Genomic DNA, 21,778 nt, shown 5'->3' on the forward strand with positions numbered 1-21,778 from the left:
GGTTTAGTTTGCAGATGATACCAAGATAGGTGGATTGGCAGATAATTTGGAATCCGTTATATCATCACAGAAGGACTTGGACAGCAGACAGGCTTGGGGAGATTTGCGGCAGATGCAATTTAATGTCAGTAAATGTAAAGAATTACACATAGGAAGTAAAAATGTTAGGTATGAATACACAATGGGTGGTCGGAAAATCGAGAGTACACCTTATGAGAAGGATTTAGGAGTTGTAGCGGACTCTAAGCTATCGAGTTCCCGACAGTGTTCAGAAGCCACTAAGAAGGCAAACAGAATGTCAGGTTATATAGAGCCTTGATGTGTGGAGTACAAGTCACAGGAGGTTCTGCTTAAGCTTTATAACACACTGGTGAGGCCTCATCTGGAGTCCTGTGTGTAGTTTTGGTCTCCAGGCTGCAAAAAGGACATAGCAGCACTAGAAAAGGTCCAGAGAAGAGCGACTAGGCTGATTCAGGGCTACAGAGAATGAGTTATGAGGAAAGATTAAAAGAGCTGAGCCTTTACAGTTTAAGAAAAAGAAGATTAAGAGGTGACATGATTGAAGTGTTTAAAATTATGAAAGGAATTAGTGCAGTGGATCGAGACAGTGACTTTAAAATGAGTTCATCAACAACATGTGGACACAGTTGAAAACTTGTTAAGGGTAAATTTCACACAAACATCAGGAAGTTGTTCTTTACACAGAACAGTAGGAGTTTTTGGATCTTTCAAATATCAACTTGATGTTATTTTAGAAGAATTAAATGGAAAAGACTGGCAAGCTTTGTTGAGCTGAATGGCCTGTTCTCATCTAGATTGTTCTAATGTTCTAAAAATACTTCTATTTTGCCCTTCAAAAGCCCGGGAACTTATCAGTTGTGTTTTGTTTAGGAGTTGAACACAATAAAGTCATGGTATTCCTTGTGCAACTCTTTGTTGATAGACCAGTAGGTTTGGCACTCATTAATGTGAATTCAAGACTGTGGTAACTTAAAGTATAAAGAACAGCAGCTGACTCAGAAAAGGCTGGCTTGGCATCTGCTGGATGTACTCAGACTGATACTGGACTCTTTTCACCAGAGGATAAACCAGTTGCACCAGTGTCGCTGCTCCCATGCCCCGACATGATTGTGCATGTATATCAAGAAGTGGGGTGACCCTCAGAGGTTTCTGCAGGAACACCCTGGGAAACTCTAAAGGCCTTCTTAAGAGGACAGATTATTTCATATCTTTCCCACAGAAATAAATTAGAAACCAAGACAGTGTCAAAGCTAAGAAGCGAAATTACTAGAATAGATGAAGAACAAGCCAGGCGTCCAAGTGAGGCTCTTCATAGGAAAAGGCAGGCTCTGCATACAGAACTCAACATCTTGACAACTAAAGAAACTGAACAACTTATTTATAAGTCTAGACAGCATTACTATGAACACGGAGAAAAAGCTAATAAGCTTTTAGCTCAACAAATCCACAAGCAAGAAGTTCGCAATGCAATCCCAGTAATCACCAACACGAATGGAGAAGAAATCATTGACCATAAAAATATAATGCACACATTTAGAGATTACTATAAAATCTTTTATTCTATTGAGTTCAAAGAAGACAACACACAATCTAATGCATTTGTGCATACATTACAGACACCACAAATAGATACTTTAAGTGCTGAGGAACTGGATAAACCTCTGACCCTATCAGAATTACTAGATGCTATAAAGTAACTTTAAAGCGGGAAATCAGCAGGCCCTAATGGCTACCCTGTAGAATTTTATAAGAAATTCTCCACTCAGCTAGCTCCCCTCTTATTTGCAACATTTACAGAAGCTAGAGACAATCAAATTCTACCTCAAACTTTTCGTCAAGCATTAATCACCGTCTTAACTAAACAAAATAAGGACTTGTTACAATGTGCATCATACAGACCAATTTCACTCCTGAATAATGATGTTAAGATATTCTCAAAAATTACAACTAGAAGAATGGAGAAAGTGCTGCCTTCGGTAATATCACAGGATCAAACTGGATTTATTAAAGGCCGACACTTATCTTCCAATCTCCGACGCTTGTTTAATGTTATATATTCACCAGCAAAGTCAAACACCCCAGAGATATTATTATCACTAGATACAGAAAAAGCATTTGATATGACAGAATTTCAAAAGATGTTTGGTCTCAGAATTAATCTGAATAAAAGTATACTCTTTCCAGTGAGTCCACAAGCATATAATATTAGATTGGACACCCTACCTTTTACCATAGCAGATCAGTTTAAATACCTAGGGGTAAATATCACAAGTAAACATAAAGCTCTTTATCAATAAAATTTTGCTGTCTGTATGGAAAAACTTAAACAAGACTTGCATAGATGGTCAACCCTTCATCTCACTCTAGCCGGAAGAATTAACATTGTTAAGATGAATATCCTTCCTAAACTTCTTTTTCTATTTCAAAACATTCCAATATATCAATAAATCATTTTTTAAGCAATTAGATTCAACCATAATCTCATTTATTTGGAACTCAAAACACCCACGTATCTGAAGAGCGACCCTACAGAGACCTCAGGCAGAAGGTGGCATGGCTTTACCTAATTTTCAATTTTATTACTGGGCAGCGAACATACAAGCCATAAAAACCTGGACACAAATAGATGAACATACACAGGCTTGGTCCGCAATAGAAGTAAAATCCTGTAGTACTTCTTTATACTCACTGCTCTGTGCTCCAATAAATGCAAGTTATCGCAAATATACTAATAACCCAATTGTGCTTCACTCACTCAGAATATGGAACCAAATTAGAAAGCATTTTAAGATGGAAAATCTTTTATCTGTGGAATCTCTGCAAGAGAACCACCTCTTTCAACCCTAGCAAACATATCCAGTTTTTAATACCTGGAAAAGACTGGGGATTAAATTCCTCAGAGATCTTTATATAGACAATATCTTTGCATCCTTTGAACAAGTACGTTCCAAATTCAACCTCCCAGCTACACATTTCTTTCACTAACTTCAAATTAGAAACTTTGTTAAACAGAAACTGCCCAATTTTCCTCATCTCGTAATCCTCCACAATGCTGGAAAAAATACTGCTCAGTTTCGAGGAATTAAACACCATTTCCGCATTATATAAAATTTTATTAGAGTCCCTTCCTTTCAAAGATCCAAGAGGACATTGGGAAGAAGATCTCTTAATCAATATATCAGAAAAGGAGTGGAAGGTAGCAAAGCAGAGAATTCACTCGAGCTCCATATGCGCAAAGCATAGAATTATTCAACTAAAAATTATATATTGAGCTCATCTGTCTCGCTTAAAACTGTCCAAAATGTTTCCAGGGCAAGATCCAACCTGCGAACGCTGCAACCAAGCTCCTGCCTCACTTGGTCACAAGTTCTGGGCCTGCACCAAAATAACTTCATTTTGGACCAAAATTTTTAAGTGCCTCTCAGACAGCCTTGGTATCACAATCCCTCCTAACCCATTAACAGCTGTGTTTGGTGTTCTTCCAGACGGACTTGAATTGGAGAAGGACAAGCAAACGGTGATTGCATTCACTACACTTTTGGCACGCAAACTTATTTTGTTAAATTGGAAGAATCCTAACTCTCCTCTGATAAGTCAGTGGGAAACCGATGTTTTATATTATTTGAAATTGGAAAAAATCTAATTCTCAGTTAGAAGATCTGTACAGAATTTTTTCAAAACCTGGCAGGATCTAATCAATAATATTTTAGAATAAGAAGAAATAATTATTTCCACATTTCTTTTCCTTCTCCATTTATTTATTTATATATATTTTTTTTCCCTTTTTTTTTTGTTTATTTTTGCCCTATTAAAAAGCCCTTAGCAATTCTCCTTTGGCCATGCTCTCCTTCTCAAGGGTGGGGTTTGATTTGTCTTCAATTCTTTTTTGTATTAATTGATCTATTTGTATGGAATGATTACAATAAAATTAATAAAAAAATTTAAAAATAAGAAGTGGGGTGGTAAAGGTAGTAAATCAAACAGGGTCTTCTCCTGGGTTTATACAATACTAGACAAAAAACCCGTTTCGACAATGTAAGATGAAACTGGCACGAGTTTGTGTCAGCAGTGTATGAAGAACAAATGATAAGTAAGAAATAAATAAGAAAGTGATGTAAGTAATGATAATTAACTAAGAGGTTTGGGATATGTATGATTTTATCATGGCAAAAAATATTGTACATTTAAAAAATACATGCTATCTATGACAACGTTTTTTTGTTTGTATGCTGGAGGCCTGTCAGTATGCAACTAAAGTTGTAAAATCTCTCTGTAGACTACATTTTTTGTGAAGACACTCTCACTGTTTGGTAGTAATTTCCCTTGATGTGGCCTATCTTTAACTTGCACCTTCACATCACTCGCCCGCTGAAAGTACTTAATAATAATATGTTCTTACATATTATTTTGAAATCCGGAAATGCGTAGGCTAAATCCACCACCTGCCGCGATGTTGGGGTTGGATTTCGGTCTTGTAAGGTTTTTCGGGCAGCGGCTCAGAAGGTGACTGCTCATTCGTCTTCTGACGGAAGTGAGTGAGTGAGTGAGGAGGCACGCAAATTATATATAAGATACTCTTGCACTTCCTTTTACAGGACGTGCCACCAAAACCAAGCTGACCAACTGCACACAAAATAAAGTGACCAATCAGATTGCTTACAGGACATGGACACTCACACAGTCAAATAGGCAAACTATAAAAAATGTTATGATGTTTCTTTTTTGCTGTTGCAGAAGCGTGTTTTGTTTTTTAGCTGAAATTTATTGCTTTAACTGTATTGTATAAATAATATGTATTTAAGAATGTGACTAACATTACACAGTGTGTTCCTCACAGTTTCCATTCTTTTCTTTTTATTTTGAGGTTCTGGAGCCCGCAATTCTCACCCTAAAACCTCCTGAACCTCGGAGCAGAGAGGAGTTTTTAGAATGTAAGTTTGTGCTTTAACTGAATGGATCAATAGATAGAAATAATTTCTCTTTTAATATTTCGGGACAGATTTATGATAAGAAAGTGTAACCAGCAGAAAGTGCATTGTGAGTGTTGATGGTGGTCCTGTGACTGTTTATGGGAAACAGAAATACAGAAGCAACCAAAGCAGCCTGTTGGACTTGAGTCTCTTAAGAGTAAACTGAACTGTGAAAGAAATTATTATTTTGTATATGTATGTTTTTTATAATTCTATATCTGGATGTAAAGGTGCAGGTGTATATTTCTATATGTGTTTCTTCTGAGGTAGAAGAGAAGCTGCTAGAAGACAACTCACATCGCTTCTTCCAATCATCACCATATTTAAAAGCCGTATCTACATTCAGTTCATCACCACTAAAACCTGTTTTCTCTTTTCAAAAAAGGCATTAAACAAGGATCTCTGGATAGAGCCCCCTCTTCCATTGTTCTTACTTTATGTATTTTAGCAACCAATTTATGACTTTAATGATAAAGAAAATGTATTTGAATGGAGATCCAAAAAAGAAAAAACATTTTTTAACTATTTATATAGCCCTACTGTTACTTGCTGATGCAGGAACCTTGCTTGGTTGCCCCAGAATATACTATACTTTCAGAATCAGAATATCTTTATCCATCCATCCATCCATTTTCCAACCCGCTGAATCCAAACACAGGGTCACGGTGGTCTGCTGGAGCCAATCCCAGCCAACACAGGGCACAAGGCATGGAACCCATCCTGGGCAGGGTGCCAACCCACCGCAGGAATATCTTTATTGTCATCAGAATATCTTTATCTTTATTGTCATTGTAACAAATACAACAAAATTAGGTGCAGTCCCTGTGGTGACAAAATATAAATAAATATAATTACAAAAGGAGAAGAAGGAATAAGGTAGAACACTACTGCATAAGATGTCATCTATTGCACTGCTGCATTGGAGGTGATGAGATGGCATTCAGTGCCCTAATAGCAACAGGATAGAAACTGTTATTCAGTCCCTTAGTCTTTGTTTTGATGCTCCTCTATCTTTTGCCTGATGTCATGAGCGGGATGTGAGGAGTCTTTTAAGATGTTTTCCGCTTTCCTGAGGCAGCGAGAGCTATAAAGTGCAGTTGATGATCAGCTGGGCAGTCTTTCTGCGCTGTTGTGCAGCTGGTAAACCCCTCGCTAAGGCAGTAGCACAGGGTACTCTGAATAGAGCAGTGATAGAAGGACACCAGCAGTTTTTGGGGGATGTTATTTTTCCCGAGAACTCTCAGGAAATAAAGTCTCTGCTGAGCTTTCTTCACCAGCTCAGCTGTGTTCGCAGCCCAGGACAGGTCTTCCATGATGTGGACTCCCAGGAAGCAGAAGTCCGACACCCTCTCCACACAGTCCCTTCCAATGTAGAGTGATTTGATGTCCATTTTCTTTTTCCTGAAGTCCACAATGAGCTCCTTGGTCTTACTTGTGTTCAGGAGCAGGTTGTTGTCAGTGCACCATGCAGGCAGCCGCTCCACTTCTTCCCTGTAGGTGGACTCATCCTCCCCAGAGATGAGCCCCACCACAGTGGTGTCATCTGCAAATTTGACAATGGTGTTGTTGTGGTAGGCGGGGGCGCAGTCACGTGTGTACAGCGTGAAGAACAAGGGGCTCAGCACACACCCCTGAGGAGAACCGGTGTTGATACTGATGACCAAGGAGATGTGAGGGCCTACCCTAACCCTTTGTGTGCAGTCTGTCAGAAAGTCTTTAATCCATAGACAGGTGGAATACGGGAGTCACAGGGCTAACAGCTTGCACACCAGTTTGGAGGGAGGATGGTGTTAAAATCAGAGCTAAAATCAATAAAGAGGAGACATGCGTAGCTCCCCTGGTGCTCCAGATGGGACAGGGTAGCATGGAGAGCAGCAACAACAGCGTCCTCAGTAGACCTGTTAGCCCTATAAGCAAATTGGTGTGCATCAAAGGTGGGAGGGATGAAGGACATGATATGACTCCGGACCAGTCTCTCAAAACACTTCATCAACACCGGGGTGAGCGCTACTGGCCGATAGTCATTCAGGCAGGTTATGGGCAATTTTTTTGGTAAAGGGAGTCACCACTATTGCAATCAGGGACACATAATGTTGCACAAGCTCCCCAAGCAAACATTCAATCTGAAGTGCTGGTTAAACCCCAAATTTGACCACCTTTACTAGTGAGTCCTGGCCCCTATATACAGGCAGTCCCCGGGTTACATACGAGATGGGGACTGTAGGTTCGTACTTAAGTTGAATTTGTATGTAAGTCGGAACAGGTCTATTATTTTAATAAATGCTATTGTTGACCAACGGTAACCAAGTGCTCTGGTAATGAATGATGGAGTTTCACCTCTCTCTGACCTTTTTATCATTTCTACTTTATTTTCCATGGTGATGGTTTTTCTCTTCTTTACTGTATCACCAGCGCTTGCATCAGATTTGTGTTTCAGAGACATTGTTGAAGGTGAAAACAAGATGAGCTCTTCTGCACAGCACTATACGCGCTATCACAGCAGGAAGGCACCAGTCGTCAACATGTCTGATGTACTGACAAGAGACAACTTCCTGCTATGTACGTAACAGTACAAGCAGGCTTGCTATTGCGATTGAATGGGGGCATCGACGGGCAGTTCATCACCAGCCCACCTTACAGTCACCTCCACTACAGTATGGTGCCTGCAGCGTCTGCCCACTGAGTACGAACATGCCCCCATTCAATAGGCAGCCATTCGATGCACACTACAATGTTACCCCCCTCCACCCCATTCACCCTCAATGGCCTCCGTTCAGCCATAACTGGGTCACCGCTTGCAGCATTACCAGCCGCCTACTGAGAACGAACGAGGCAGCCATGTCTGGTGGGCGGGCAGTGAAACCACTTGCCGCCTGGAACCACCTGAGGGACACTACACTACGCGAGCAGCAAAATCGTCCCCCTCCAGCCACCACCTGTAACGTCCCCAGGCCGAAGATGATGGAGCGGCAGTTACTGAGGCACATGCGTCGCAGCTGCGACCCGTTCATAAGTCATAGGTCGGAGGTCCATAACCTGGGAACTACCTGTATATATATAGTGAGATTTCTGAGACCCTGACAACACCTCAGTTACACTATGTGCTGAAACTCTGGTAATGCAGGCAAAGCTTGCTTGTTCATCACTGAGGAAACTGCAGGTTCACAGCCCCGCCGCATTAACGTGCCTGTCACCCAATGGTTGATGCAGGGAACAGTCCAACCCATCCACTGACAGGTCCTGTCACTGGTTGTTTGCTGTGTCTGTGTGTATTAAAGTGGTAGGTCCTATTTGAATAAAGACCCTCACTGTTCCTGGTTTGATTGGAAAAAAGTTGGTTTTCTTAAAGCCTTTGGACTCACCGTATTCTCTTGGGTGCAAGGCAGTGATTCATGCATCACAATACAGGTATGCTCAATAAAATATATACATATATACATTTTAACACATATGTATTTCATACACAAATTTTTTATATTACAAATGACAACTGCTGGCCTTGTGTAAAACATAGCAAATGTCTGATCATGTATTATGATGTTTCTCAGTCATTTCGGCATCTAAATAAACCAAAAGAATCTACTAGCCTGAGTGAGCCAAGACAAATGAGTTCACTTGACTCCAATAAATATGTTAAATGAAATCTACTGAATAAAATAAACATATACATAATCATTTTAAAGAGTTGTGATGGGTGGTTATCATGGTTTTGGTGGGTTTACATTAAATTGTTTTTATGCAACATTGTCAAACCAGTTTAATCCAGTTCAGGCTGCATTTTGCCTAAGTCAGTTGCTCACACAGCTACAACCACACAAGGCCAATTCAGAGTCGCCAGTTAACCCAACATGCACGTCTGTGGGATGTGTGAAGAAAACCAGGAGTGTCACGAGGAGAACATGCAGACCTCACAAAAACAACACAACGCTGAATTTAAAGTTGTGAAGCTCAGTCTGTGAAGCCGCAGCTCCAACCATTCAACCATCATCATGCTGTCCTGAAAAGAGTTTTGCCAGTTCAGTTCTTCTTTTTCACATTTCTTATTATTTTGTACACACAGTTTTGATTTTAAAGTTAATTTCTAATGAGTGAACCATCTCCTTTACTGACTGAGCAGCTTCAGCTCACTCCATGATGATTGTCTTCATGAACTTCATATTATTTATATTTTTTATCTTCATATTCCATGTAGCCCTGACCTGTGGGGTGACCCCTAAATGTTTAGTTGGCCATTGGAAATCGAAGAATGAAAGACTTGGAATTGAAGGAGCAGAATGAGGATCAGGGGTTTATTGTGAGGAAAGGAAAAATCAATTTGGTGATGAAGTGTGACAGGGGATTGATTTTAAATGAAAGATGTGGATAGTGACAATAAAAAGTGTCATTTAATAAAGCCAGTGGTCAGTGTGGACAGTCCATTTGAAATCTGACCTTGACAGTACCCTTATGGCATTTATCACAATTCCAGAATTTTATTTTTAATTCCCATAGATTCTGTCCAATCAAATGAGCTCTTTACTGTCGACGGCACACATCTAACTCTTGTCAGCCCAGCTCCTGATTGGCTCTTGTTAATTGTCTGTGTTGTGCTCCACCCCCAGTCCCATTACATAAATTTCCTCCCAGTCATTTTCTTTTTTCTCCTTTTAGACTTTTATCCTCTCACAATGGACATCAACACGGCACACAGAGAGCTCCGTCTGTCTGAAGGGAACAAGAAGGTGACGCGTGATGGGACAGAGATTGAATATCCTTATCATCCTGACAGATCTGACTACTGGGAACAAGTTCTGTGCAGAGAGGCTCTGACTGGGACTCACTGTTACTGGGAGGTGGAGTTCACTGGAGACTTAATGAGGATTGGATTCGCATATAAAGGACTGAGCAGGAAAAGAGAGGGCAGGGTGTGCAGCCTGGGAAACTACAACAAGTCCTTGAGTTTGTGGTGTTTTAATTCCAAGTATTCTGTGCACCACAATAATAAGGAGACTGTAATCAGCACTCCCTACAGCCTCAGAATAGGTATTTATCTGGACTGGCCTGCTGGCTCTCTGTCATTTTATAGCGTCTCACACACAGTGGCCCTCCTACACAGGTTCAACACCTCCTTCACTGAGCCCCCCTATCCAGGGTTTGGGGTTGGTACTGACTGCAGTGTGACAATCTGCCATCTGACACCATCTGACCACTGACCTGGGGCCTCATGTATAAACAGTGCATATGCACAAAAATGTTGCATAAGTCCGTTTCCACGCTTAAATCGCGATGTATAAAACCTAAACATTTCCACGGTAGCTCCAACCCTGGCGTATGCAAGTTCTCCGCACGGTTTTGCAGACGTGCAGCACCCAGCATCAAAGCAGTGCTACTGTTCCTGTGTGGTTACCCTTTCATTTTTAGATCCACATCCCTGACGCGGCTTTATCAAATACACTGAAACTAATCGCATATTGTTTATTAGTTTAATGCATCTGATTGTAATAAACCTGTAACAATATAATGGTCAACAGAATGGCCAAACTATTCCAAATACCATAACTGCTTTAGCGTTGTTACTCTCACTACATCTTCTTTTTCTTCTTTCAGCTGCTCCCGTTAGGGGTTGCCACAGCAGATCATCTTTTTCCATATTACTCTCACTGCACCACTCAGAGAATTTATATCACTGTATCTGAGTGTGAATCACAGCTCTACAGCAGCTGATCGGAAAGAGAATTATCGGTATACAGCATCAAGCACACGCTGCCTCAGCCATGGTATCTATTGAACAGCTCTCTTACGACAAACGCTTCAGAGCCTTTCCTGTACGGACCTCGCAGTTCACAAACAGTTTCATCCCAAGAACTCTAAACATCTCAATCAGTCCATCAAGTGCTCCTTGTAGAACTGTTTGTACTTATAAGTACAATCACCTCAATGTAAACTTGCGATACAGTTATAATATTGCACAACCTGAGCCACTTTATAAAGCGCGTATTTACATATGATGACAATATCATTTTTAAGATGAAATGCAGCAAAATATGTTTATTTTATTATACAGATAAAACTTTAACTTCATTTAAATAATTTATATTGTTAATAATTAAACATGTGAGGACACGGTGCCACAGCGCTAGCGAGTAGCTGGCGCTCCTTTCACGTATAGTTTCTGCCTTGCGCTGTATTCCTGCTGGGGCTGGCACGACACTGGATGGATAGAATAATTAAACATGTACTACGAAGATATTTCAATATTCCTTAAAGGTTTTGAAGAATCGCCGTTCTAAGCTTACAGATGGCTTAACGTCTATTACAGAGCTGATTGTGTGGCGATTGGTTACTTGGAGAAAGAAAAGGAAGCACTGGAATTGGAGGTTAGTACGTTTGAAAGAGACAGTACTGCTGCAATAAATTATTTTATCGAAGGTCATGCACGGCGCAACAAGCATCTTGCGGGGGGCAGGAACAATCACTGTGCCACCATGTTCCCATGTTTAATGACATGCTTTAATTCCTATTATCATGTAAATGATATCACATATACATCTCAGTATTTAAATTATTCAGAGAGCTGTAATATTATGAATGTAATGAACTCTGTGTCCTGTCGGAGTAAGAGAAAGCCCGTTTAAGAAGCACGTAGTGATTCACACACATAGAGCACATAGAAGATCAAATACAGAACAAAGCATTTGACGTGCTACTTTACTTACAATGGGATTTGAGAAACTAGTAGATTAAACGATTTTAAGATGAAGTTTATGATGTTCTACTTTAATCACAAAATAAACTACGTGATTAAAGTGGAAATTTCGAGATTAAAGTTGACATTTCGTGCTTTTTTCCCACTGTGTGCTTTTTTTTTCCTCTGTACCCTAATAAGCTTTCATATGATGCTCAGACGGTGGGCTATGACTTGCCTCTTCACGGTGACTTTGATATCTGACAACTTCTTTTTTATTTCAGGCACTGTGCGACTTTGTGAACTTGAGCTTTCAAGTTTTTCCGACACACTACATCACTCAATCGACTTCCTTTAGTTGTTTATACCACTGTTTAAACCAACAAATAGTATGTTTTTCTTTGACTCCACTTGGTATTTGCTGAAATTCTTCTATTTTCCCTCATGCTTTTGCCATTGTCTTTTCACAGAATGGTGAGCTTAAGGGCTATTTATATTGATTTGCATATTCAAAGAAGCGTAATTCTGGGAGGAGTCAGAGTGTGGCAGCAGGCGCGTGCACGTGCGTTACTTTTCACGCTGACTGGGATTTATGGACTGAAATAACGTGGAAGTTGCCGTTCGCACAGATTTATGCATTTGGATTTTTTTGTGTGTACGAACATTTCCGCTTTGTGCTTACGCCATGTTATAGTGTGAGTTCTATGCACAGTGTTATACATAAGGCCCCAGTACCCTCCACTGGTCACTTGATGTCCCCAGAAGCGTAGGTCCTCTTTTTCTTTGTACTTTGGGGTCAAAATGGATTTTACAGGATGGGAGGGGAGGCAGCACCTCTGTGAGTGAATTTGGGGAGGAAAATGCAGGTCAAGTGTGGCTATCAGGGTCTCCATTATTATTCAGTTTGGGATATTATTGGTTTTACTTTAATCATCTGACACACACTTTACATGGGCACAAGTGTGTGTGGGCCTTGTAGTGGACTGGCACCCTCTCCACAGTTGGGCCCTGCCTTTTCTATAACCATGAAATAGAAAAGTGGATAAAAAAGAGAACAGATGATACAAATACCAGTCTGACCAGCAGGAGTCACTGTTGATTCACAACTACATGTCCTTCAGGCTGACACACCAACAAAGTGTGGTTAAAAATAATGGCATACAGTAATCCCTCCTCCATCGCGGGGGTTGCGTTCCAGAGCCACCCGCAAAATAAGAAAATCCGCGAAGTAGAAACCATATGTTTATATGGTTATTTTTAGAATGTCATGCTTGGGTCACAGATTTGCGCAGAAACACAGGAGGTTGTAGAGAGACAGGAACGTTATTCAAACACTGCAAACAAACATTTGTCTCTTTTTCAAAAGTTTAAACTGTGCTCCATGACAAGACAGAGATGACAGTTCTGTCTCACAATTAAAAGAATGCAAACATATTTTCCTCTTCAAAGGAGTGCCTGTCAGGAGCAGATCATGTCACAGAGATAGAGAAAAGCAAACAAATCAATAGGGCTGTTTAACGGCTTTTAAGTATGCGAAGCACCGCGGTACAAAGCTGTTGAAGGCGGCAGCTCACACCCCCTCTGTCAGGAGCAGACAGAGAGAGAGAGAGAGAGAGAGAGAGACAGAGTTTGTTTTTCAAGCACAAATCAATACGTGCCCTTCGAGCTTTTAAGTATGCAAAGCACCGTGCAGCATGTCGTTTCAGGAATCAGCTTTACAAAAGATAGCAACGTGAAGATAATCTTTCAGCATTTTTATACGAGAGTCCGTATCGTCTAAGTGTGCGAACAGCCCCCCTGCTCAATCCCCCTACATCAGGATCAGAGAAAGTCAGCGCAAGAGAAAAGTAAGCTGGGTAGCTTCTCAGCCATCTGCCAATAGCATCCCTTGTATGAAATCAACTGGGCAAACCAACTGAGGAAGCATGTACCAGAAGTAAAAAGACCCATTGTCCGCAGAAACCCGCGAAGCAGCGAAAAATCCACGATATATATTTAAATATGCTTACATATAAAATCCGCGATGGAGTGAAGCCGCGAAAGGCGAAGCGCGATATAGCAAGGGATTACTGTAATTGTTTATTACAAATTACATAAAACTGACATAAAATGTGAGTAAGACTTTGGTTTCTTTTCCCAGCATTTTTGTCTAATATGGCTATGAGTACAACAGTAAGACTGCTTGTTGTTTTGGCCAAGAACAACTGCATAAGAATGGTAATACCCATGGAGTTCCTGAATCACTGGAGTAACTTGTCAATGAGGTCAAAAAGACTTGGAAAGAAATATTAGGCCACAATACAAGAACCAAGTTTTTGGCAACATACTGAGAACTTAAGCTCTGTTAATGAAATGGATAACCTACATATTGTTAAGGTAATTAAGCTGCACACTGATTAAATAACAACCTTTCATTCTGTAGAAAACGTTTCACACTCAGGAAACCATGAAAATGAAGTCTCCCTCTCTCTCTCTCTAAATTCTGATGAGACAGCACTTTTAACCTGCTGATCAACAGAATCCATGACATTAAGAACAGAACAGTTGCCAAGAGAATTCCTTATCCCGTGCTTCTCATATAAAATGGAGATTGACTTCAGAAGGGAATCACAGAATACAAAATAAAGAAGCCTAGACTGACTGTCAACTCAAGGATGCTTTCTGGAAGTTTAGACAGATTGACTGCAGAAAACTATAAAAAATACAGCTGACCCTAAAGATGTTGACTTCTCTGAAGTAGCCGAGGCTTTCATTAAAAAAACCCACACCCTTACCTTATGGAGCCTGGGTGTTCCAATGGATACTACAGCTGGAAATAAAGGCTCAAGTATGAGGGACGTTCAAAAACTTTCCGCAATTTTTTTAACTCTATTTATTATGAACTTCCAAAACAAAGGACATCTCTTTTATTCATAATCACCTTCATTTGCGATGCAATTTTCCCAGCGTTGTACCAAATTTTTAATGCCCAATTACTACTTCTCCTACCTTCACTGTTTCCAATGAAAATATAAAAGTGCAGAAACTTTTTGAGTGTCCCTCATATATGATGACTAACTACTGAACACAGCTTAGAGCATATGGGGCTCCAGAAGTTGTAGTTAATTCACTCAAAGTAAAGGCTGCAGAGGATGCCATTCCTACAAAGAAAATAAAAATACCAAAGTGAGCTGAGGACAACTATTAATCATGTCTTCCAGCTGGCGAGTCTCCAAATAAAACATGAGAATCCCGACTTTGACATAAGTGAAAAAAAATAGATAATAGACATAGACATACATTTGTATATCGACGAGAAGAAGTGGTGAATCAGCAGCCCAGGGCAGAGAAGGATATGACCTGATGGCCTGATGGTTGTTTCATGTATAGGAGGTGTGCTTATCTGCATAAGTATTAGAGGGGGAGACGTTTGAACATTCTTTCTTTGAATGAAACTCTGAAATATTGGTTCATTAGTTTATTTCTTTTCACACTTTAAAACACTGACCCTTTAGTAAAGTGCTGCCATGTTTTCCTTTTCCATCTTTGCACGTTACCTTAAATGCTGAGATTTTGAGGGTCAGCTCCTCTTGAAGTGAAGTTCATGTCACAGCTAGACTGGCACACCACTGATCTAACAGAGATCATCAAAAGCAAGGCAGGAGTAGTCCGATTCAAGAATAGCCAGATGATGAAGGATCTGAATGGGATAGGTTTCATTTGCCTTATTTAGTGGATGAAAGTGTGATCCAGCCATTGATTCATTTTATTGCTGGTTATTTCTGTTTGATTTTATTTCATTTTTCATTCAGGCTGTCTAAATTATCATTTGAAGAGAGTTTATTTTGAAATCCCTCATCATATACCCGGGGGAAGACATTCACCACCTGATTAAGGGAAAATAGTTGTTGTCACAATGTATTTGAGTTCAGCAAGTAAGTAAAACAGTGACAAAAAATGACAAAAAAGTCAGACTGAATAGAGATTTACTGATTTTGACTGTGACAAGGCAAAGCAAACACACTTCAGACTGCAATCTGGAGCACACATACAGAATACATGGTATGCCATGATAAACGAATGTTGACTGAACAGAAACATTGTGGTGAACACAACTGGCCAGATTCAGATGAAGACATGGGGATATAAACAAGTGTTTATGGCAAACAGAATTATAGAATACTTTAATGATCTCTGCTCTGTGAGACTGGGTTAAGAACATTGCAATTTTAAAATAGGTTGGCCCAATATTTAGGCCCCCCAGCTGTCAAAACAATTTGAATTGTTCACTTCAGATTGAAAAAAAATATACTCCCTTATAGGAGAACATATTGGCCTAAATTGCATAGATGTTTTATTTTTATTGAAAATAATTTAACAAAACTCTGACTAAATTACGTCTTTAGCTATTTTTCAGTGCTTATTCACCTTAGGTAAAATAGGATAGAATTTAGTCATAGGACTGCTTGCCTGGGAATAAAGCAGCCCATGATCAATGAACATTAAGTCTGTTGAACTTGCAATTAATAAATGCCACCAGTGGACCACCGCAGAGCCACCAGCTCTAATAGTGGTCAGCTAGTCACTGGAGGACCGTTGATAAACCCACTGGATGATTACCACTAGTGTCCTAGCAGCCACAAGCCTCTGATGGGCTCCTAACTACCGAACAGCCAGCCGCCAACAAGTCAATAGTGGGCCGCTGGCAGAAAACTTTGAAAATTCGGCTTGCAGCTAATCAAGTCAATATAATTGACTGCACTCAAGTGAAACCTTACCTGAAAAACAGAGCGATCCAAGAGCAGCAAATATACAAGAGCTAATAAGCAAATACAGGAAAGTATTTAAAGGCTTTGGACACACCCCTGGTCAGTACAAGATTCATCTCTAGGATAATGTTGTATACCCCATTTCCACCCTCACTTTGAGATGTATGAAAACTAAAGTTGCCATAAAGCCACGCACATTTTCACGGCAGCCTTGTACTCATGCGTACACATGTTTCTGCTCGGATTTGCAAAGTGACGGCACCCATCGTCAAAGCACTGCTACTGTTTCTGTGTGGTTTCTCATTCTTTTTTAGAATAGCATCCATGATGCAGGCTTTATCAAATACACCAAAGTTAATTGCATATTATTTACAAATTTAAGGTACTTGATTGGTATCATTCTGTAACAATATAACGGTACACCCAATGGCTAAACGATTCCAACTACTATACTTGCTTTAGCGTTGTTACTGTTAGTGCACCACTCAGAGTATTTTAACCCATTTATTGTATTTGTGTGTGGTATCACAGCTGCACAGGTTGTGTCGAGAGCACAGAGGCTTACAGTTTACAGCAGAGGATGCAGTTTCTAGTCCTGGAGGATATTTATACCATGCACTGCCCCAGGAAAGCCATCAGCATCTGCATGGATTCCACTCAGCCATGCGCACAGTCTTGTAGTACAGTGTCCATTTTAGGACATCCTCCTCCATCCTTCCTACTACCTTCGACAAAATATTCCTCCTCCCTGCGAGGAATCCCCAGTCACCCCTCCTCTCTCCTCCCTCCTTCCACCACCATCCGCTCTCAGTTCTCCGCTGTCCGTTTTCCGCCATCCACCCTCCTATCTCCGTCATCCGCCTTCAGCTCTCCATCAAACCCCACACTCCCCCCGCCCCCTCATCACAACATTTTCGTTAATGAAGTGACGTAATACTTCAGCTCCACCTTCTTCACAAGTTCATTCACCAAATTATTTGTCAATTATATTTCACAGTAAGAATTTACAGCACGACTCAAACGTGGGAACGAAAGTAAATGACGTTAATTGTTGAGTGTCTTTTAATACTGTGTAAGCATACATATTAACACATGTGCAATTAAACGTGTGCATTTACGGTGTGATTTTTCAGGCTTAAAAGCTCGCCTTTTATTAAAAAGGTAAATGCAAACTTTTTTCATTCTGAAGGGCACAAACCACGCAAAAATGTCGGTACACCAGATAAATAAGCGCAACGTTTTATCAGTTGTATTGTATGCTTACAATACATATAGAAATGTGTTAATCGTTAACTAATAGTATGGGATGGTGTTTTTCAACTCAGCTACAGATGTAGATGGAAACCAGAACTGCTTTGAAAAATACAAACGCCTTAGGAACGATCTGGAATAAGGTAGCACAGTGCCTTGATTTAAACGATTCCATGTCTTGGTGGGTTTGCGTTGCTTGTTGTCAATATCTTTACACCTGTTTTTAAGGCTTATTGACTGAAAGGGGCTTTCGTGAAAAAAGTTAGGGCTTTGCTACAGGATACACCCTCCACAAGTTAAGGAAGTAAAAATAAAGGTATATATTTCTGTTTTATTTAAACCTTTTAAGTTTGTATGCGGGCGGCATGGTGGCGCAGTGAAAGGTGCCAGTTAGGAGACCCGGGTTCGCTTCCCTGCGTGGAGTTTGAATATTCTCCCTGTGTCTGTCTGGGTTTCCTCCGGGTACTCCGGTTTCCTCCCACAGTCCAAAGACATGCAGGTTAGGTGCATTGGTGATTCTAAATTGTCCCTGGTGTGTGGGTGTGTGCGCCCTGCAGTGGGCTGGCACCTTGCCCATGGTTTGTTTCCTGCCTTGTGCCCTGTGTTGGCAGGGATTGGCTCCAGCAGACCCCCGTGACCCTGTGTTCGGATTCAGCGGGCTGGATGGATGGATGGATGGGTTGGATAATGGATGGATGGACATTTGTATGCATAGCCCCATTTGCCCGTTTTCGTTTTTTTTCGTTCTTCAGTAATATTTCAGCAAACCCGGAGCTTGTCAGTTCAAATCCTGGTACTGACACCACTGTGTGACCCTGAGGAAGTCACTTCACCTGCCTGTGCTGCAAAAAACAAAAGTAATGTAACAAATTGTACCTCAGATGTTGCAAGTTGGTGGAATAAAGGCATAAGTCAAATAGATAAATATGTATTATACACGTAGGAACTATTCATTTATTTTCAGTTAAGTCATCTGCAGCAAACCTTTATTCATGCCTGGATAAACTGGTGAGGAAGGCAGGCTCTGTTATTGGCAAGGAGCTGGACAGTTTGACATCTGTGGCAGAGCGACGGGCGCTGAGCAGACTCCTGTCCATCATGGAGAATCCACTGCATCCACTGAACAGGATCATCTCCAGACAGAGGAGCAGGTTCAGCGACAGACTGCTGTCACCGTCCTGCTCCACTGATAGACTGAGGAGATCGTTCCTCCATCACACTATGCGACTCATCAATTCCACCCGGGGGCGGGGGGGGGGGGGGGGGGGGGGGGGGGGGGGTAAACGTTAACATTATACATAAGTTATTGTCTGTTTTTTACCTGCAAGTTTATCACTCTTTAATTTAATATTGTTTTTTGTATCAGTATGCTGCTGCTGGAGTATGTGAATTTCCCCTTGGGATTAATAAAGTATCTATCTATCTATCTATTAGAATACTAGGATGTATACTTGATATTTTTATGCTGAAATGCATTAACGTTTGCATATTACATTTTACAAATAAATGGTTAACTTAATTTAAATAATGTACACTATTAATAATTAAACATGTCCTGTCCTGGCGCCCTGTCCAGGGATTGTTCCTGCCTTGCACTCTATGCTTGCAGGGACTGACGTGATCCTGGATGGATGGAATAATTAAACACAAATCACAAAGATTTTTCAATGTTCCTTAAAATGTTTGAAGAATCGGTTTTCTAAGCTTGCAGCTGGTTATTCATTTATTACAGATGTTTATTGTGCGGTGATTGGTTACATGGAGAAGGAAAACAGAAGGACAGGAATTGGGAGTTGGTACATTTGACAGGCACAGTACTGGTGAAATAAATTATTCCATCCAGGGTCACATGCATCCCAGCAAGCATCTTGCAGGGGGCAGGAATTATCCCTGGACGGGGCCCCAGCTCATCGCTACTCCTGTGCCTCTGTGCCCCCATATTTTTAATTTGTGCTTTAATACATTTTAGCATGAAAATTATATCAAGTATACATCTTTGTATTCTAAAATGTTCAGAGAGCTGCAATATCATAAATGTAATGTATTCTGTGTGGCGATCACTGATTGCGCCCTCCTGTCGGCATTAGAAAAAGTCCGTTTAAAAAGCACATAGCGATTAATGACTCAGCTGGGGAAGACTTAGAATACAAAGAATTTAACATGCTAATTTAGTTACGATGGGATTTGAGAAACTCTAGTAAACTAAACATCGATTTCAAGATGAAGTTTATGACTTTCTACTTTAATGACAAAATAAAGTCTGTTTTTGACAATTATAGACCCATCTCTAACCTGCCTTTCTTAAGTAAAATTCTAGAGAAGGCAGTCATTATACAGTTAAATGAGCACCTCAATAAACATGCTATTCTTGATAAATTTCAGTCAGGTTTTAGAACAAATCACAGCACAGAAACTGCACTCGTTAAAGTAGTCAATGACTTGCGGGTAAATGCAGACAGAGGCCATTTATCTGTTCTCATCTCTTAGATCTGAGTGCCGCATTTGACACCATTGATCATAATATTCTTAAGAATCGCCTTAGTCAATGGGTGGGCCTCTCTGGCAGGGTCTTAAATTGGTTTGAATCCTACTTGGCAGGGAGAAAATTCTTTGTTAGTTGTGGTAATTATAACTCAAAGACACATGATATTCTATATGGTGTTCCACAAGGCTCTATCCTGGGTCCGCTGCTCTTCTCAATCTACATGCTTCCATTAGGTCAGATTATCTCAGGGCACAACGTGAGCTACCACAGCACATCTGAGCACATCACACCAGTTTTGATGTCACTACACTGGTTACCTGTGCCATTTAGAATTGAGTTTAAAATCCTGCTTATGGTTTATAAGGCCTTCAATAATGAGGGTCTGCTTAGAATTCCAAGAGCTAAACTTAAAAGAAGTGGTGAGGCGGCCTTCTTCTGTTATGCACCTAAAATCTGAACAGCTTACCGATAGAAATTTGCCAGGCTAATACAGTGGAGCACTTAAAAAACAGATAAAAACTAATTATTTTAACATGGTTTTCTCATAACTACATTTTGTGTGGATACATTTTCTCATAACACATACCCTGTGTGGATAGCACTTTGAGTACTGAGAAAAGCGCCATATAAATGTAATCGATTATTATTATTATTATTATTATTATTTTAATTTAACTCTGATATTCGGTATATGCATTGAATTATCTTCTTTTTCTCGTGGCTCTGGAACCTGTACTGACCCCTACTTTCTCTGCTGTTCTCTTTCTGGTTTTCTGTGGTGGTGATCTGTGCCACCACAGCCCGATCAAAGCACCGTGATGTCCCTATATTGATGGATTGAAGGCCAGAGGTCCACATGACCATCATCATCTAATTCTTCCATGTGAAGCCTCAAAACCATGAGGACTGATTGAGATCATTGATGTTAGGTAGAATGCCTAGAGGGGGCTGGCCAGGTGGTCTTCTGGCCTCGGAACCCCTGCAGATTTTGTTTTTCTTCTCCAGCCAGTTTTTATTTGTTTTTTCTGTCCTCCCTGACCATCAGACCTTACTTTTATTATGTTAATTAGTATTGCCTAATTTTATTCTTCTTATTTTTGTCTTTCTTCATCCTGTAAAGCACTTTGAGCTACATCATTTGTATGAAAATGTGCTATAGAAATAAATGTTGTTGTAAACTACTTGATTAAAGTGGAACTTTCAAGATTAAAGTCAACATTTTAACTTTAATCTCGACATTGACCTTTTTTCCTTCACTGTGTCCCTATTTTTTTCTCTCTGTGGCCATAATATATATTGTGTATTATTCCACCACTGTATGACCTAGAGGTTGGGAGCATGCGCTGATAGTGTGTTGCTGCACCCACCACATGACGAACCATCTGGATTGGGACCCAAGTGAGGTGGGCGACACTTCAGCACCACACTGAACAGTGTGAGGTGTTTAATGGTGCCTGGAGTGCCAGTCCTGCCACCACCCCCTAAGTCCTCCCTGTAAATTGGAGGACCTGCTTGCTAAAGCTTTTAACAGGCAGAAGCTTGAGGTGTCAAATGAGAATCTTCACAAAACAACTGCAATTAACATTGGAAATCTGTGGTCTTTTCTGTAAAAACCAAGAGAAAGTTAATCTGCACCGAG

At 40.5% G+C, this 21,778-nt stretch overlaps 2 protein-coding genes across 5 annotated transcripts in view; both read left to right on the forward strand.

Annotated features, from left to right (window-relative positions):
- LOC114643538 (E3 ubiquitin/ISG15 ligase TRIM25-like) overlaps positions 1-10,160 on the forward strand; it is a 42,537-nt gene extending 32,377 nt beyond the window's left edge. The window contains exons 6-7 of one of the 2 annotated variants that reach the window (XM_028792115.2): positions 4,886-4,952; positions 9,642-10,160. In XM_028792115.2, coding sequence (XP_028647948.1) covers positions 4,886-4,923 — 38 coding nt within the window. In that variant the 3' untranslated portion in view covers positions 4,924-4,952; positions 9,642-10,160. Of the gene's footprint in view, positions 1-4,885; positions 5,403-9,641 lie in introns of those variants that run through there. The other variant, XM_028792116.2, reaches the window with a different exon arrangement.
- LOC114643524 (tripartite motif-containing protein 16-like) overlaps positions 1-21,778 on the forward strand; it is a 336,382-nt gene that overhangs the window by 288,175 nt on the left and 26,429 nt on the right. Inside the window, exon 7 of one of the 3 annotated variants that reach the window (XM_051925867.1) lies at positions 10,087-17,984. The exons of the other annotated variants lie outside the window; for them this stretch is intronic. Coding sequence (XP_051781827.1) covers positions 10,087-10,183 — 97 coding nt within the window. The 3' untranslated portion in view covers positions 10,184-17,984. Of the gene's footprint in view, positions 1-10,086; positions 17,985-21,778 lie in introns of those variants that run through there. 3 annotated transcript variants of the gene reach the window in all.

This window comes from Erpetoichthys calabaricus, chromosome 4, assembly GCF_900747795.2.
Source record: "Erpetoichthys calabaricus chromosome 4, fErpCal1.3, whole genome shotgun sequence".
Taxonomy (NCBI): domain Eukaryota; kingdom Metazoa; phylum Chordata; class Cladistia; order Polypteriformes; family Polypteridae; genus Erpetoichthys; species Erpetoichthys calabaricus.